This window comes from Zeus faber, assembly GCF_960531495.2.
Source record: "Zeus faber genome assembly, chromosome: 4".
In the NCBI taxonomy this organism is placed as follows: domain Eukaryota; kingdom Metazoa; phylum Chordata; class Actinopteri; order Zeiformes; family Zeidae; genus Zeus; species Zeus faber.
This window is the reverse complement of record NC_137191.1, coordinates 18,166,513-18,185,509: the sequence shown is the minus strand read 5'-3', so window position 1 is coordinate 18,185,509 and position 18,997 is coordinate 18,166,513. Positions and strand designations below refer to the sequence as shown.

Below are 18,997 nucleotides of genomic sequence, written 5' to 3'. Positions count from 1 at the left end.
GCACTATGAACCTAAATGGTTGGCAATGTTTTGTGCTCTAACCTATATTACGTTTTAGTTTTGATGATCACTTATGTAATTAAATCTTTAACTCAAAGAGGCAGTTTAGATAAGCGGGTTTGCGTCTATCTTCTGGATTTATCAAGATGTGGCGAGAACCGGAGTCTCACGCCTGAAGAATCTGGTGTCTTCAGTGAACTTGCCGCGCAAAGGCGAGGACAGGCCGCCGACGTGTTGTGGAGGCTTGACGGGTGCTGGCTCTCTGTCCTACTGATCAAGAAGAACATACACATTCTACATACTTTTATTTTTTATTTTTTTTTTTAAATGTCCTCACGGTAAATGTATGCACTGGAGACCGGTGGCTGTGAGGGAGTGGTGTGGATTGGGGAGGAGGGTGGTTAGGAACTTGGGATATTGGATGAATAAAAGGGGAATTACTGGTATAAATCAAATCCATACTCATCATAGTTATACTTTTATCCTCTGTGAAATGACATAAAAAAAAAAAATATATATATATATATATATAAATGTTTAAATACCTTGTCTCATGAATACAGGGAGTACAGTATCAGGGTCGGTAGAGTTTACCGGATCTTCCTATAGGCAACATGGGCTGCCGCCTCGGGCACCATCCTGAGGCGGGCGCGGAGAGGGAGTCAGGGGTGAGCGATCCGGGCGCGTCCCCGTGCCCCGTTCCGCCAAATAACACAAATTAAAACATTGTGTTTTTATTTGAGATGTATTTTATGTTACTCCGCTTCCTTATTGAACGTTTCTGACTATTATTCAACTTCACTCGATATCATTTAGCAGCAACATAACCATGTCCAGCTCCGCTTGGACACGCGCGCCGTGTGACCCCTGACCCCTGAAGCGTGACGACGTAGGACGCCGCGCACATATTAGACGACGCCACAGGCTACACTCACAGAAGCCCAGGAGGTAGAAGATGCGCCTGCGAGTGAGGAAGAACGAATCGATTAAAAGGATAAGATGGAGAATAGAAAGAGCAGAAAAGACCAGAATCAAAAAAAGCTTTCCAAGCTGACGGCCAAACGTGCCAAACTCAGAAACTTCTTTGAAACAAGTTTGCAACCTGAGAGTGCAGGACGCGTGTCAGAGCAAGCGCCGCCGCCAGACGCTGATAGTGATAAGAGCGAGACAGGTATGCTGAGGCTACAGTGCCAAGATGTCAGGCGTGCAAAACAAAATATAACCTACAACGTTGCCTCCTATCCACAATACCAATGGTATACAATACCAATAAGTGCTTCGTCAAGCAAAGGCACTTGGTTGTCTATTGTTTGCTGCTGGTGGTGAGGAAGCGCCAGCCATGAGGCCATAACTCCAGAGGGGACAGGTAGGATTGCTCAATGTTAAAGACAATCAGAACACTTTTATTTTGTAAGGAGGCGGGACTTGTACTAAAACATTTTTTTCAAATTGAATGAATAAAACTGAATGTTGTAAATTTGATTTAGTGTCATAGGCAGTGCCAGGAGCCAGTCATGTGCCCACAGATGAGCTGTCGTACCACAGTGCGTGAACAATCTAACGCCTCTCTCCCGGCAACAGCCCAGTACAGCGCTCCGGACTAGTCATCCATCTAACGGGTTAGATCTCCAGCCTGTGAAGTCTATTTTACAAGCTACGGTCAAACTTCTCTCCCTCCCTCTCCCTGTCTGTCTCCCCCTCTCTGTCCATCCCCCTCACCCTCTCTCTCTCTCTCTCTCTCTCTCTCTCTCGATTGCCGAATTTGTAATTCATAATTGTTGGCAAGCGGAGGGTTTCAATAAAACAACTGTGGATTGAATTAGAAAAGACAGTAATTAATAGAAAACAGCAACAACAATTATGAAGGAGGATAGTGTTAAAGTTAGAATTGTTACTGCTATTGGTAAAGAGGATGAACAACCGGAACTGCGGGGCCGTGTTTCCGTCCGTGTAAGTCAAACGCTAGGAGGCCTTCGTCTGTGTTACTCTGGAGTCGGTGATAGAAGGCCGAGTGGTAAAATGTGTGGAAACAGCTGTTATTAAGGAATGTGTATGGTACCAAACTGGGATTGATTGTGTATGTTGTTGTTAAAGAGACCTAAGATATATAACGGATATTGGATTGTGGGGGCCGCCGAAAATTGTTGAGCTAATTGGAGAATTATAGTTTGAGTAAAATATACGGTTGTGGTGAAAGGGTAAACAGAAGGTTGTGAACTGGAGCAATAAAAGAGTTTGAAACTGGGGCAGAATGAGAAGGAATCTGGAAACCGCTGCCGTATAGTTTATGTATGGTTGTGACGTCTATTCCCCCGTGTGTGTGTGTGTGTGGCTAACCCGCCTCAAAGGGAACTGCATGTCCTTTCCCCACAGCTTAGCGAAAACACCCAAAATGATCCTCAATTTGGTGTTTAACCTGACAGATAAGCCGATATAGCAAGGTACTGTGAACCCGAGTTATTGTAAAACCAGCCCCATAGTCACCAGCGTCAAGATTGGTGCCACTGCAAACCACGGTACGATGGGGTCCGCACAGTCTGTCCTCCACATAGATCGTGACGACCACCCCTTTCAGAGAGTCATTAGACGCGAGCCACTGCAAAAATATCCAATAGGGACTCTCCTTGTTCCCGTCCGGCAGAAAAGTAGTCCTGAGCATGAGGAACCCTTCCTCTATCACAGAGAATGGAATGTAGACCAGGAGTGATTCAAGATTCAAAGATTTATTTATATTGATATATTGATACATATATTACATTATATTATAGATATATAGATATACATTTCTATATTTATTTATTATCATATACACATTATCACAAGTACAGCATGTAGTGAAATGTTGTATGTGAAAAGCTGGGCATAAAAATGGAAAGATTCAATAAAATAAAAGATTAAGATATAAATACAAATAGGAATAGAATTTGGATAAAAATTACTGCTGTCACAATTAACGTATTGATTTTCTAATTAAGTCACTGTTGTATCCCCTTTTGTTATCAGTTATTTGTGGTTTGATAATTAAAGAAAGAAAAACCTGCAATGGACATATTCTAAAACGATTTATGAAAACATATTAATAGCTTAATACCTTAATTGTCATTTATGCATATAATATATTATTACCTTATAAATTCAACTGGCATTTTGACATAAAGACATATTTTTTTTCTCGAGCACTGTTATTTTAAAAGTTGATTATTTTTCTGTATATCAAGCACTTGGATAGAATTTGAAAAATCGTTCGGAAAAAAAGTTGGAAAAGTTAAGTATTAGGACATCTCAAGCTGTTGTTTATGGATTAAGATGTGATTGAACAAAATTAGTTTGACAAAGTATTTGTTTATTTTTGATAAGGTCTGTAATTTCTCTGTCTTGTGGGTTTATTGGATTTTTATTCAAATTTTATTTTTTGTATTTCTAGTTGTATTGTTTTTTTTCATTTGTCTCTGTTGGCTTGTGGAATTGTCGATCTGCAGTTAACAAGGCAGACTTCATTTCTGGTCATGCCAACCACCTCTCCTTGGAGCTCCTTGCTCTCACTGAGACATGGATTAAACCGGAAGATAGTGCAACCCCGGCTGCACTCTCCACTAACTACACATTCTCCCACACATCCAGACCATCTGGCCGTGGTGGTGCGACTGGCCTGCTAATTTCCAACACATGGAAATTTAATCTACTGCTGCCTTTAAACAACTTTACCTCCTTTGAATATCACGCCGTCTTGGTGACTGCTCCGGTGAAAGCCTATGTGGTCGTCATCTACCGTCCACCAGGACAACTAGGTGACTTCCTACATGAGCTTGACACCCTGCTGTCATAAATTCCTGAGCACTTTCCCTTCCGCTTTCAAAGCGGCTCGGGTCGCACCACTGCTCAAAAAACCCTCACTCGATCCCAATCAAGTAGAAAACTATCGGCCGGTCTCTCTCCTCCCATTCCTTTCCAAAACCTTAGAGAGGGCGGTCTCTAGACAGGTTGCAGAGTACCTGTCAAGAAACAACCTTCTTGATACACTTCAATCTGGCTTCAAAAGTGGTCACTCCACCGAAACAGCCCTGTTGTCTGTGACAGAGGCCTTAAAAACTGCTAGAGCTGCTGCCAAATCCTCGGTCCTCATTCTGCTAGACTTATCAGCTGCTTTTGACACTGTCAATCATTGCATACTCCTGTCCATACTCTCAAGTATGGGCATAACGGGCAGTGCACTTTCCTGGTTCGAATCTTACCTCACTGGGCGCTCGTTCAGTGTGACATGGCGAGGCCAGCTGTCTGTGCCTCACAACCTCACCACAGGGGTGCCCCAAGGCTCGGTGCTAGGACCCCTCCTCTTTGCCAAATACACCACCTCACTGGGCCCGATCATCCGCTCACATGGCTTTTCATATCACTGCTATGCGGATGATACCCAACTCTATCTGTCCTTCCCGCCCGACAACCCCACTGTCTCGACGCGGATCTCGGATTGTCTCGCTGACATATCCACATGGATGAAGGATTATCATCTTCAACTAAATCTGGCGAAAACGGAACTGCTGGTCTTCCCGGCCAAACAAGGTATTTATCACAACATTGATATTAAAATCGACTCTCTATCTCTTGTTCCTACCAAGGCTGCAAGGAATCTTGGTGTCATTATTGATGACCAACTGACATTCTCGGACCATGTTGCCGCCGTCTCCCGGTCCTGCCGCTACGCACTACTCAACATCCGAAAAGTCAGGCCGTACCTGACCCAATATGCCACTCAACTGCTGGTACAAACCTTGGTGATGTCCCGTCTCGACTACTGCAACCCTCTCTTAACAGGCTTGCCGGCCTGTGCGGTGAAGCCACTACAGATGATACAGAATGCGGCGGCGCGACTGGTGTTCAAGCAGCCAAAGAGGGCACATGTCACTCCGCTGCTCATGGAGCTCCACTGGTTACCTGTAGCCGCCCGCATCAAGTCCAAGTCTCTTATGCTGGCCTATAGAGTGATTGCTGGGAATGCTCCCGCCTACTTAAATGCTCTTGTAAGAGCACATGTTGCCCCCCCGGGTGCTGCGCTCGTCAAATGAGCGTCGCCTGGCTCTGCCGGCCATACAGCCACGGCAATCCAGGCTATTCTCATTTGTAGTTCCACGTTGGTGGAACGAGCTGCCAAAAATGACCAGAGCGGGGACCTCCCTCTCTGTCTTTAAGAAGCACTTGAAGACCCAGCTCTTTAGTGAGTACCTCGTGTCCTAACCTACAATTACTTAGCACCACCTTGCAGTATTTATTGCTACACGAATGTTGTTTTTACACTAATCTCTGTCGCAATGTAGCTTGAATGTTATTCTCCCTTGTAAGTCGCTTTGGATAAAAGCGTCTGCTAAATGACTAAAAGTAAATGTAAATGTAAATGTAACTGTCTGTTTCAGCCCTGAATTAACCCTACAATCTAAAGGATATAACTCAAAAGGCCACTCCACATAAAGCCCCAGGTTACATGCAAAATTATATTTTACTGTAATACAGTATTAACTACTTCATGTGGTACCTCATCGGTACTGGAACATTGCTGGGAAAGACTGCATGTGTGAAAGGGGATTTACATGACCAGATATATTAGTTCCAATATCACCGCTATTTATACACACATTACTAGTGACATATATATATATTTTTTTAATCATTAATTGTAGAATAGAAAACATACGAAGACCACAATTGAAAGGGAATAGGATGAAAAGAATATGAATTAAGAATCAACATTGTTCCAGTCAAAACGTGTTTCCATGTTAAATTTGCTTGAGCCTTACAGATTGCTTTTTATCCAGTTATAGATGAGTCTCATAGGCCAACTGAAGGGAGTGAAATACCATTTTCACACCAAAATTGGCGGGTTGACCCGAGCCGATTAAAACCCTTAAGCTCAAGGGACTGATCACGGAGGCAACAGCTCAGCAGCAGACCCATGAACCACGAGCCAAGAAAGAGACACCTGAAGATGAGGCTGTTGATTGTTTTGATTACTTTGCTTGCCCTCAGTCACAGGATATGGATTTATTTTTTGTTATCATCCTCAACAAACACCTAAACTTCCGATACCAACTGTTTTCAAAAGTAAAAGACGGAATCAACCACAAGTGATTGACTTAATGTGAAAAACAAAACAATGTCTGTACTGTACTGTCTGTTTGGCAATTGCACCTTTGGTTAGTGATAGCCCTTTCATAAAGGGGGGGCATGAAAGCCTGGAAACATATTCACCAGAGGATAGTGGAACATGAAAAAAGTAAGATCCATAGAGATAGTGCAGGTGCTTACTTTCTAAATGTAAAAAAGGCAGATGTGAAAAGCCTGTTGACTGGCAACCCAATGTAATTATATAGCGGGCAAGTGAAGAAGAAATGTCAGGCGGTGGAGCACATAGAGGATATCATTAAAGTTATAGGCAAATTTGGTCTTAGCTACAGGGGCGATAAAGCAGAGGCTGTTTATAGCTTGGAAAACATTGCTGTAAATCATAGCAACATCCTCGAATTGCAGCTATTACGCAGTATTGGGGGTTCTCTGCACTTCTCTCACAGTCGTCTACTGAGATTCATATAAGGTGTTATGTGCATCTTCTGTATTTTGACACAAACGGCGGTGTTGTGGAAAGTGCATCACTGTTTTCACTGCTTCATGACCCACCGATCAGCCACAACTTTAATACCACCGACAGGTGAAGTGAATAACATTTATCTTCTCGTTCCAGTGGAACCTGTCAAGGGGTGGGATATATTAGGCAGCAAGTGAAGAGTCGGTTCTTGAAGTTGATTTATTGAAAGCAGGAAAAATGGGCGAGTATAAGGATCTGAGCGACTTTGACAAGGGCCAAGGGCCAAGGGCATCTCCGAAATGGCAGGTTTTGTGGGTTTCCCATACAGTGGTTAGTACCGGCTAGGGGTGGAACGGTACAGCGGGCTCACGGTTCGGTATGTATCACGGTTTTGTGGCCACGGTAACGGTACGGTTTTGGCGTCTTTATATCAAAGATTTTTTTTTAATTAATAAAGTTAAAAGGTGTCAAATGTTTTTATAGTAGTCATAAATAAGTAGTGTAACGCTCTGTGTGTATGACTGGAGGGGGAGATGGGGGTTCAAGTTCATTGGTGGGTTGTTATAATTTGTATAAGTTCATCTGATTGGAGGCAAGGTGTCCAGGATAGTGGATAATTCAAATATTATTTTTTGTTAATATTTATATATTCATATATATATAATATTTTCAAGACTGTGGTCAAGGGGCGTGGTCAGGCCACGGCTACAGACGACAGCATGGCTCCCTTTACTGCGGCCGCCAAGCTGCCCCGGATCAGCCGAATCAGCGCGTGCCGCTGATTGGTCCGACTCGGGTCAGGGAGATTTCTTTATGTCTGTCTTACGAAGGGGATCGGCGTACGGCTCGTCAGCCAACCAGGCGCAAGACCGGAGCATCATGCCCCCTGCGCCCGAAATCATTATTATTACTGATTATTTAGACTTGTGGCCAGCGAGCCTTTTTGTTTATCTTTATAATGAATACTCTCGCCGTGTTGGCAAACCAGGGTAAGAAAAGACTCTGTCTCCCTTCCCAAAACCCCGACCCGTGGGCAGACTCCCGCAGATGTTTCACAAAAGAAAAAACGAAAAAAAACAGGTAATCTATAGTTATTTGTTTTTTTCTGTAGAACAGGAATAAACAGTATTTTTTTGGTGGGGGGCACAAAAAAACAAAAGAACTGCTCACTGCTGTAATAAAGAGGGACACGGCAACCCCAGGGAGTTGTTTTCTCATTGGACACCTCGATTGATTGCACGCTTTAAAACATTTCTATGTAGTTTCATCTTGTGTTTCTATGGAAAAGGCAGCTAGCGCAGTTGGGGAAAAAAATAGGCCTCTTGCGCAAAAATAGAGAAATGCTGCACTGCTCCGCGTGGACACCGCACGACTAATGTGGCCATTGGAGCTGCAACAGTGGGATTCAATAGGAAGTGTGGACATGCTGCACGCCGCGCCGCCCCCATAGGTGCGCAAATGCATCAGGTGCACCTCTACCGTAGGCGGCATACCAAAAGGTTTGATAATATACAGGGTACCGTTGCATCCCTAATACCTAACAAAAGTGGTCCAAGGAAGGACATCCAATGAACTGCAGCAGAGTCACAGGGTTCCATGTGCTCATTGATGCCCGTCTGGTCCAGTCCCACAGAGTCCCACCCCTGTCCACCGCCGAAAGCGACTACAATGGGTAGGTGATGAATCACGTTTTCTTCTACATCATGTGGATGGTCGAGGTTAGTGTCCGATCCGATGGAGCGTCTTGTGGATGTGCTGGAACAACAAGCCTGATCCATGGGGGCCCCACCTCACAACTTCCAGGACTTAAAGGATCTGCTGCTGACGTCTTGGTGCCAGATACCACAGGACACCTTCAGAGGTCTTGTGGAGTCCATGCCTCGACAGTCCATGCCTCGTGTATATATATATATATATTTATACATATATATAGTGTGTAACATAGATATATATGTGATTATATATCTATATTCCAGCGCTGGCGGCCACAAGGGGCGGTCAATCATGAGTCTGGGTTCTAAAATGATATAATAGTATTAGTTGTCTGTGTTGTAGTAAATATAAATGTATATCCTCCTATATAGATAGATGTACAGTATATACTGTATATAAGCTGAAGCTTATAGCTAAGCGACACTTATTTGCACTCAACTGGAAATGAAGATGACGATGTTCAAGAAAAATTAACTGTGAATAATAAGCTTGTAGAGAATAGCGCACTATAGTACAACTAGAATTATATATCTCCACTGCAACTCCAGTCGGATTGTCTGAGGCACGCAACTCACGGGCTGAAAATGAGTCCCACTCCGGCCCCGCATGTTGAGTTATTTGTTCCAATAAAACCAAACAGTATAAAGCAATACAGGCCATAACACACTGGATCTTCCACAGAGAACTACGCGTGTTAGTGTCTTTCCATTTCCCGCATTGTGGCATTTACTTATTTATTCTTTATCTCCTTCTTGACTCGCGCCCCTTCGCTGCTCTGGCCCTCGAACGCCACGTCGTCCCCACGTTCCATCGCCGGCGCTTGACGAACACGTGCGAGGGCGCCCGCGCAAAGGGGGGCAAAAGGCAGGTGTGTCGCTCCCCTGATTTACTCTACGGTTTATTTGGAAATGCGGTCTCCTCTCTTCTGTTCCCCAGTGAAATGAGATCGCCTCCATCCGTTTGTGGTGCTGCGTATCGATTCACCCGTCTGATTCATTTGTATGCACTCTATATCGGCGTAATCCATACACGCGTAACTCGTCTGCGGGCACGTCCTCGTCCCAACCGGTCGCACCTTTTCCGGGGGGGGGGGGGGGGGGGGGGGTCTGACGTCATCAGCCACGTGACGACAGTCATTTGACACGGGCCCCAGCGCGAATCAGGCGTCGACGTCCGGCGCGGCGTCCCACCCACCGGGCTCCGTGGGAGGCGGGAGCGCCGTGGCCCGAGTTGCCCGCGGACCCGACAGCCGAGAGCGAGCCAGTGAAATGGGAAGCAGTGGAGGTGTTTTCTGGCTCTCTGGCGAGGAGCAGCCGCTTGGCAGATGGAGGGCGGCGTGACGGCTCCCCGCCCGGCGTTCCTCGGAAGACTGGTGAGCAACCGACCGCGTGTGGCCGCCGCTCGTTATCCGGAGAGGACGCCGACGCACTTCCACGTTTCACAAGCCACGGCTTGTAGTCCGTCGAGATAGTATCGGGGATCTGTGGACTGCCTCACGGCGGTGCGGATCGGAGCAAAGTACGGCTACTCCTCACTTAACAACCTACCCGTTTAACGACCGTTCGGACTCACGACCGGCCCTCTGACCAATCTGTACTGGGCTTACAATACCGCGGCGTGCGCGGCGTCTCACCCTTTATATACAATATACACTATATATACTAAATACACTTATATACTGTTTAAATCTCATCACCGTTCTCAGTCTCTCGCTCCCGTTCACAGTCTCTCGCTCCCGTTCACAACCGCCACGCCCCCTTACCGTGAAATAACACGGGTCCTAGGAACATAGTTAAGTGAGGAGCACCTGTACGCCCCCCATCAGCTTCACCACCTGTCGTCATTAAAGTAGAAAGACTCCATTACACTAGAAGTCCCAGAATACCATGCGAATCCCCAAGTTTCATGCTGTTGTTGTTTAGAAAATAATTCAATTCCGGGTTCCCTGATACCCGGAAAAAAACGAAACAAAATTCCTGGATACTTGAGGGCGGTGGAGATAAGGTTGATTAGAGGGCGGCGTTTATTATTTGTGAACGTTCCTCCACGTGGACCGTTTACTCAACATAACGAGCTACGCTGCTTTTCCCAAAGTTTTCCAGAACAGCTGCTTCCTGTCGTGTCGCCAAACGTTGCGTTCTCCCCCCGGGAGGGCGGACCCCGCCACCAGCAAGGGAAAGAGGAGCACATGCATAACACACACACGTTGAATTACATTTGATTTGATTAGATTTGCTAAATAAAGTTTCAAATATTGGATTTTTTTTATCCAAATAATTGTGTGGATTTACTTCTTTAAAAATGGAAGGAAAGTGAAACACCCATAGTTTTTAACATTCCTTATAACTCAGCATATATAACTTTTGCCTTTAAGATTTGACACAATGACAAACACAGTCCAGACAAACCTCACAGTTCTTGAGATGACTGGGAATCGGGACGGATAAACCAAAATCAAACATAGTACAAGTCATTTTGCAAATAAAAATGATATTGAATGTGTCATAATGCCGCGTTCAAAATTTGGAATACAGGTACTCCTCACTTAACCACTAAGTTCAGTTCCTAGGACCAGGCCGTTGAGCGAATTGGTTGATAAGCGAGGACCGGTGTTATTTCACGGTAAGGGGGCGTGGCCATTGTGAACGCTAGTGTAGTGAATACTGACAGACTGCAGGAATGAAACTGAGAATGGTGATGATATATATATATATATATATATATATATATATATATGTATGTGTGTGTGTGTGTATTTCGTATATATGGTGTAAACGGTGATGCGCGATATGCTTGACGCTGAGACGCTGTGGTATTATACGCAGCGTACAATACAGACTGGTCAGAGAGCTGGTTTGTTAGTCCAAACGGCCGTTAAACAGGTAGGTCGTTAAGTGAGGAGTACCTGTGTATATAAAAAGTTTAAGAGTGAATTATGGTTTTGTCCATCTTTAAATAATATCAGCAACTTCACTTTCCTCTCGCTTCATAAAGGCCCTAGACCCCCCCCCCCCCCCCCCCCAATGAGAACGAGGGAGTCGCACGGACACTTCAAGCCTGGCTCAAAGCTCTGTTTTGCTAGGGTCATACCGCCGGTGACGGGGCTGCAGCGTGAAGCCGATTCGCTCTCCTCTGTCGCCAGGTCTCTGTTCTCCTGGCGTTCGTGGATGTGCCGGCTCAGAATCGACTGGCTGTCGTGGGCGCACCAAACATTTCAAACCTCTCTCCCTTTCTACACAGTGCCGCGTGTACTGGGGATGCCGCGGTTATCAGTGTTACCGGTGTTACACGGTGTTCGTGTGTACGCTGATTACATTACTTGTCCACTGCCCCACTGCGTTTTATTTCTTATTTTTTTTATAGAAGTAAAACCCATTTAGTTAATTTTCACATCTGCGCCAAAGTTGTCTGATTGCAGCCCATGTCCGCCGGCGGCGTGACCCTACCTTAAAGCCTGCTTCATAGTCGCTGCAGCCGTGTTGACATTTTACCGCGCGCCATAACTGATCATTCTGTTCTGACTGATCATACAGTCATTGTGGCAGTGCCAGATGGTGATTTTGGGCGAGGCCGCGCACCTCCCAATCATTGGAACTCCGCGCCATGTGCTTCAGGTAATTCAAGATGGACACGTTCCAAAGGGAGGTTGTGCAAAGAGGTCTGCAGGTGCAGGAATCTGTACGATCCATCCGTGCTTAACCACGAAAATGACCAGGTGGCGTTGCAATCATGGAAGGAGATAGCGCTGTCTCTGTCCAAAGATTTGGACTATTTTAATACCTCAGGACTTCTTCGCGATGTTTAAACTGACAACTTGCACAAAATAAAGACTTAAAAAACACCTGCACTGACTTCAGTGGAACTGTGCCTACATTTAACACTTTCTATTAGAATTTTACCGCTCTTTTCTAGTTAGTCAGATCCTTCCCTCAGGACTTCTTTGTGATGTTTAGTGTATTTGAGTTCAGTTTCCCCTGGTGGTTTTGCACATCATCCCCTGTCTTTCAGTAGAATATCGCCACAGGCTTTACATGGCAACGTGTTACTCAGTGCATCAAAAGATGTGTTTAGTGAAACTATTTTAATTTCCAAGCCCGGTACGCATCGACCACCTATTTAAAGTCGCTGATGTGCGGTCCTCACGTGGATTACTGAGTTCAATTAACCAACCAATACATTTTCCCCCCACAACAAATTAAACCTTGATGTAAAGAAAATATTAGCATTCCAACAGGAAAACAAATATCATGCCCAGGAAAATACTTTACATTTTACTTCATACTTGGGAAGTAGTTTGATGTTTGATAAACTTTATTGGTCGCAATGTAGATGACCATATACTGTATATAGATGACTCATTCCAGCACTAAAACGCATGTGTGAAATGTAAACAATGAACACTAAACTTACAAACTAATCCAACTACTTTAAAAAACAGACTCCAAATGCGAATGAAATGAAAAGCAAATGGTTGAAAACGTAGTTTCAGTGATAGAAAGTCAGGAGAGTGCTGCTTTCAGGACCGTGTCGTTGACAGAATGAAGTCGGTGTGACTCGACAAACTGCGTGACGTGACGCTGACCTGGGACTTTTGGTGTGAGTTGGGGGTAAGTTTTAAGTTTCAGCTCATTTTTGCAGAAATGCTTACGTTTTGGGCTTTCCTGCAACCACTGCCGAGAGTGTCTCCAAAGCGACGTCTGGCGTTGTGTCTTAATTTTGAGGTAAGTCCAGGATGAATAACCCAAACCACTACATTTTATCGATATCATCCAGTCGTACTTGCACAATAATCCAAGGGAATTATGATTCAGATCATTCAGGAAAAACTGTGAGCGTTGTATATCAAACCAGTTATGTGAGTTATTAGTTCTAAAGACTTACTAAATGAAACGTGCAGGATTAATGGTGGCTACTGTAAAGGTTTGGGTCTCGAAAGTGACTATACATACTATCTAAATAGTGTGTGTGTGTGTGTGTGTGTGTGTGTGTGTGTGTGTGTGTGTGTGTGTGTGTGTGTGTGTGTGTGTGTGTGTGTGTGTGTGTGTGTGTGTGTGTGTGTGTGTGTGTGTGTGTGTGTGTAACAGCCGTTTCCTTTTTTTTTTTTTTTTTTTTTTTTCCTTATAGAGATAAAACCCATTTAGTTATTTTTTGTATCTCAGTGCCTACGATCATCAAATACAAAAATTCTAATTAGTTCAATACTAAGTGTGTTATCAATATTTCAGACACTACAAAACCAAAAGTGTCTGCTTTGTGCCGCGCACAGCAGAGTCGCAGCACAGTCTGCGGAGTCACATTTCACACACACGGGAGGAGAGGAGAGAAAGAAGGCTCCAGACCTTAGATCAGGTCTAGATCAGGACCTGTCGCCCTCTCCATGTTTACTTTGCAGCCGCGATGTCCACTGCTCTTCCCCGTGCTTCTCAGTTACGCATTAATAATCAACTTTTTACTTCACTCCTAAACAAAAATAAATCAGCACCGTGCATTACGGGGACTACTTGCTTATTTCTCGCTTCAAATTTGTCAGAAACAGATTTTAGTGGACTGATAAGGTGAAATAAGTAACTTAATAAATAAATAATACATAATAAACTTAAAAGAAATAAGTAACTTTCTTGTGGATGACATCACTTCAGAGTTTGAGTGCAGTGCGAATACAACCAGGGAAAAAATGTAGTTCTCAGGGGACCTTCCTAGTTCCCCTGAGGGCGTCCACAGAACTGTTCGGTATGAAAATGCCTAATGAGCCCATGGACGCCCATGACCCTGTCGCCGGTTCATCGGTTGTCCTTATATTGGACCACTTATGGTAGGTACTAACCACTGCATACCAGGAACATTGCACAAGACCTGCCGTTTTGGAGATGCTCTGACCCAGTCGTCTAGCCATCACAATTTGGCTCTTGTCAGAGTCGCTCAGATCCTTACGCTTGCCCATTTCTCCTGCTTCCAACACATCAACTTCAACAACTGACTGTTCACTTTCTGCCTGATATATCCCACCTCTTGACAGGTGCCATTGGAACGAGATGAGCAATGTTATTGACTTCACCTGTCAGTGGTTTTAATGTTGTGGGGAACACTTTTTTGGTTACTACATAATGTGTTATTTCATAGTTTTGATGTCTTCACTATTATTCTACATTGTAGAAAATAGTAAAAGTAAAGAAAAACCCTTGAATGAGTGTCCAGACTTTTGACTGGTACTGTATGTATTGGGTTAGGGTTAGGGTTGGGTGTGTGTGTGTGTATACAGTCATGTAATGGAGGGATATGACATATTTGTTAACATAGCATATTTTTCTATATATTGGAAATCAATGATATGACTATTGAAGATGATCACTTTAGAGACTTATCCACACTTGACAAGGGACATAAGTCCAGAGCTATGATACAAATATTAAATGTATTCTCACTGTTGTCCATTGTTTCCTTAAAGCATCCTGAGCAGCTCTACCTGTGTTGCCAACGCCAACCCTGTTCTTGGAGAACTGCATCTGTGCTTGAACAAAATGAAGCACACCATCGTGGTGAGAGCATCACTTTTACTGTATCAACACTGAAGTATTGCAAACAATAGAAATTAATTAATTGTAACTATTGATACACGTGTGCCATTTCCCTGTTCAGGGAAGATTTTATTGGATTATTTTGTCGAATATAATATTATTATTATTATTATTATTATTGTTGTTGTTTTTTTATTTTCTTTTTTTTAAGCAAAAATATTAAATTCTTTATTTGCTTGGTCTCTCCTCGAACCTTTCCAGAAGTCCGATGCTTTGCTGTACGCGCCTTTGCTTAACGACTTTCCTGTAAGTTTCCTCGACCTCAACGGAACAGAGTTGTTTCCTTTTGAGCCTAAAGGGTGGAGTTCTTGACTTTTGGCCTTTTTAGGGAACTCAACTAGATACTTTTTTTGTTATGTGTTTCATCCTTTTGATAAAGACGCCAAAACACACTGACTTGAAATTAGAAGGTATAACATCAAACGTGGGTGACCGTGTAAAGTGAAAGCACTAAAACATTGAAATTCAATTTCATCCCTTTTCAATACCTTCTTATAATAAAAAAAATCAAATCAAATCAAAAACGAATCAGCTTTTTCTATTACATTTTCTTAGCATGCCAGCTTTTAGATCGCAGACATTAATAAATAGCAACACCGTATTAATGAGTGCTGTCTTCTAAGTGTCCATTCTGGGATGTTTTTCTGGCCTCAGGAGGACTGCAAAGTTATGTCCCTGAAATGCTTTCTGTTGGAGCTGGACGTCGTGCTGTTTGAAGAAGGAGTGGGAAGCGAAGCAGATTGCATCCTTCATTTTAATGAAAGCCTGTATGCTCAAGGTGGCTCTGTAAGTCCTCCTTACCTCTTCATCCATCACACGTTCCAAACGCACACAGCTCAGGTGAGGTCAGAGTCCGCAGGAGCAGCAAAATATTTGAACATTCATTCATTCATTAGTTCATTCATTCATTCATCATTTTATTCATGAGTCCATCCGCTCACTCATTAATCCTTTCAATAAATTCACAAATTCTCCGTCAAATGGAGTTGCAGCATGTTTACTAGCCAGCACACAGCACGTTGCTGACCACTTCCCTGGCCATGGATCACATTTTTAAGATTATTGTCTCAGCAAGTGAACAGTCAGCTGTGATGCACTGTGTGTTCTGACACCTTTCTATCATAGCAACTTTTTAAACAATTTGTGCTACAGCAGCTCTTCTGTGGGATCGGACCCAACGGTCTAGACTTCACTCCCCACACACATTAATGAGCCTTGGGCGCCCATGACCCTGTCACCGGATCACCGGTTGTCCTTCCTTGTACCACTTTTGGTAGGTACTAACCACTGCATACCGGGAACACCCCACAAAACCTGCTGTTTTGGAGATGCTCTGACCCAGTCGTCTAGCCATCACAATTTGGCTCTTGTCAAAGTCGCCCAGATCCTTACGCTTGCCCATTTTTTCCTGCTTCCAACACATCAACTTCAACAACCGACTGTTCACTTTCTGCCTAATATATCCCACCCCTTGACAGGTGCCATTGGAACGAGATGATCAATGTTATTCACTTCACTTGTTAGTGGTTTTAATGTTGTGGCTGATTGGTGTACTGGTAATAAAATCTAATGTTAAGCTGCATTATGTTGATTGTATGCTAACATTATGGCCAAATCATTGAGATTTTGAAAACCTTATTGATTATATATCAATGACTCAATTCATATTCAGTAGATGAATTGGATTTTTAGAAGCAATATTAATTAAAGCAATATTAATTCCACTCAACCCTGGTGTGCATTACTACACATTAGTGCCTGGTTGTTAAATAAGCCATTAATAGTAAGACTGGTTTTGGTATTTGTTAAGTGATCATTTATTTCTGCTTTATACATTGTTTCATTTTATTTTATTTCTTTTTATTTTAGGTCCACTGTCCACCATGTGAGGCACACGCTTTAAAAACTGCAAAAATATTTTTTGAGAGACTGCTAAATGTTTTGCAGAGTATGAACATAGCACATGCTGAATCTCAAGCCCTGGCAATATTATAGTGTAAATTATGTAGATAAAATTTTATATTTGTATTTTGTTAACAAGAAAGTTGAGTTTAAGGTTTACAAAGAATCTTATTTTGATGTATGTTATTGTAAATGAGATTTTTGATGTAATCATCGACAATGCATGAACTGTTTGTGCAGTAATGGAGGAACAAAGAGTTTGAGTTTGTATAACTGTTTCACACTGTTTTTCAATATGGCTTGGCATCATTGGATCAGCTACAAACAAAATGCTTTAATTTGTTAAACCTATATAATTTATGTTTTCACAACTTAAAATGTGCATCTCAAATTCTACATTTAAAAGCTTTTATTCTGGTATTTATTGATAGCTATGGAATTGCATATACTGTGCTTACTCATCACTAAAAATTCCACGGCCCATATCCATCATATTAAGTTCTCAGTAAATATGCTCACTATTAGGCTTTTAATTAGTAATGATAATTAAAAAGTAATTAATGACATAAAATATGCAAACTACATTGCAATAACAGAGCTATTCATCCCTGACTTCATACTAACATGTTTTTAAAATGCATTGTATCACAAATACAAAACGATAAATGACTCTAGACAAACTGCTTTCACTTTTGTACAAAGAGGAAGTTAAGGCCCATGGGAAATGTTTCAACATCCCCATAATTATCCACACAGCTGCAAAAGCTTCAAGTTGTTTTCAGACCAATAATTGTTATGGATTTTAGCGTTAAACACAAGAATAAAAAAATATATTACCTCTAAATTTTATATATATATATATATACACACACACACACATATATTTTTTTATATACATATATTTTTATATATATAAATATATATTTTTATTTGATTTATTTTCACAAACATATCTTCAAATCTTGAAAATAAAAATCTGCCCTAATTGTCCACAACTGTTTCTTTCTAAAATGTTACAAGGCAGAGGACCTCCACTGAGGTCTTTTAGATGTTGGTTAGTCATTGACCGGTGATATGTCATTCAACCTGTAAATTAATAACATTTACAAAAAACAGTTGGTATTGAAAATTTAATTTGTGCTGGTATTTATGTTGAATAAAACATTGTTTTATTACACTCTAGGTATATATATTTTTTTTAATAAAGCAGACTTTTTTAACATGCAGTCTATGGTACTGCCTTGAAAATATAAAATTTCCAAATACAAAAATAAATAATACAATGCTATACATAACAGTATGAAAGGGCAATCCAGTCATTTTTCTATACAATACAATTATCATTTCAAACTGTACATTAGAAGATATCCTTGGGCTGTACCTTCACACACAAAGAAAGAATGGAAATTTGACCATAACACAGAATTGGGAGGAGTTGGAAATGGACGAGCTCAGTGAAACAAAAATGACAAACCGCTTTACACATTTTTCCTTAAAATCTGTTTACATTCGTCATCAGCAGGACAACTTTACGGCTCGAGCTTGGGTCATGGAATTTGAAACTTTTACGATGTTGAAATGACGTCAACACTATGGAGTATTTAAAAATTCAGTGGCTTTCGGTTGGCCAAATGATGATTCCAATGAATATTTAATATCTAGGACAATATTTCGACTATTTACAGAAAAAGGAGAAAAGTGATAGGTTTAGTGCAGGTTTTGAACTAAACATTACTTGTAGGAGATAGTGGAATGAAGTTATTGGATAATTTTCCATGCTTGATATACACACTGTGGTTTTCTTGGGGAGGGGGGGGTTCCCAACAATAATAAGCATTTGGAATTGGACCCAAATTGTTGTTTTTGCTATCATTTTTGTTTTTGACAAATTTATAGATGATCGTAAAAAACTCTATACCCCCCCCCCCCCCTTTTTTTTAAATTGGATTTTTTCTTGAAGCAAAGCAGAGATGTTTGTATTCGACTGTTTAACTCTGGGGAAAAATTAACCTTATCCCGCCCCTCCTGCGATACCCTTTGCACTTTCTTTCTGAAGCTGCGGGATAAACATGCAGACGTCACCAGGAGAACATCAGTCCGGGCAGCAGTCGTCTTTGCAGGAGGGCACCTCGGATTGGGACTTCCAATCATGTACAACACACGTTATTTTGGCAAATCCGCTGTTGTTCACCACTATAGTTTAAAATGAGTTATTTACAATTCTCCAGCAAAC

At 42.3% G+C, this 18,997-nt stretch overlaps 1 protein-coding gene across 4 annotated transcripts; it reads left to right on the top strand.

Annotated features, from left to right (window-relative positions):
* Positions 1–9,527: 9,527 nt before the first annotated feature.
* il15 (interleukin 15) lies at positions 9,528–18,973 on the top strand (the record flags this gene model as incomplete). 4 transcript variants are annotated; one of them, XM_079999964.1, is made up of 7 exons in its annotated part: positions 9,528–9,659; positions 11,821–11,901; positions 12,926–13,008; positions 14,733–14,823; positions 15,064–15,108; positions 15,517–15,648; positions 18,821–18,973. In XM_079999964.1, exons 1-7 carry the CDS (start codon positions 9,612–9,614, stop codon positions 18,971–18,973), a joined length of 633 nt encoding a protein of 210 aa, XP_079856090.1. In that variant the 5' UTR covers positions 9,528–9,611. The 4 variants fall into 4 exon arrangements, with proteins under 4 accessions (XP_079856090.1, XP_079856089.1, XP_079856091.1 ...); XM_079999963.1 differs by lacking the exon at positions 18,821–18,973 and adding an exon at positions 16,732–16,870 and having other exon boundaries at positions 15,517–15,702; XM_079999965.1 differs by lacking the exon at positions 18,821–18,973 and adding an exon at positions 16,732–16,868.
* Positions 18,974–18,997: the final 24 nt, after the last annotated feature.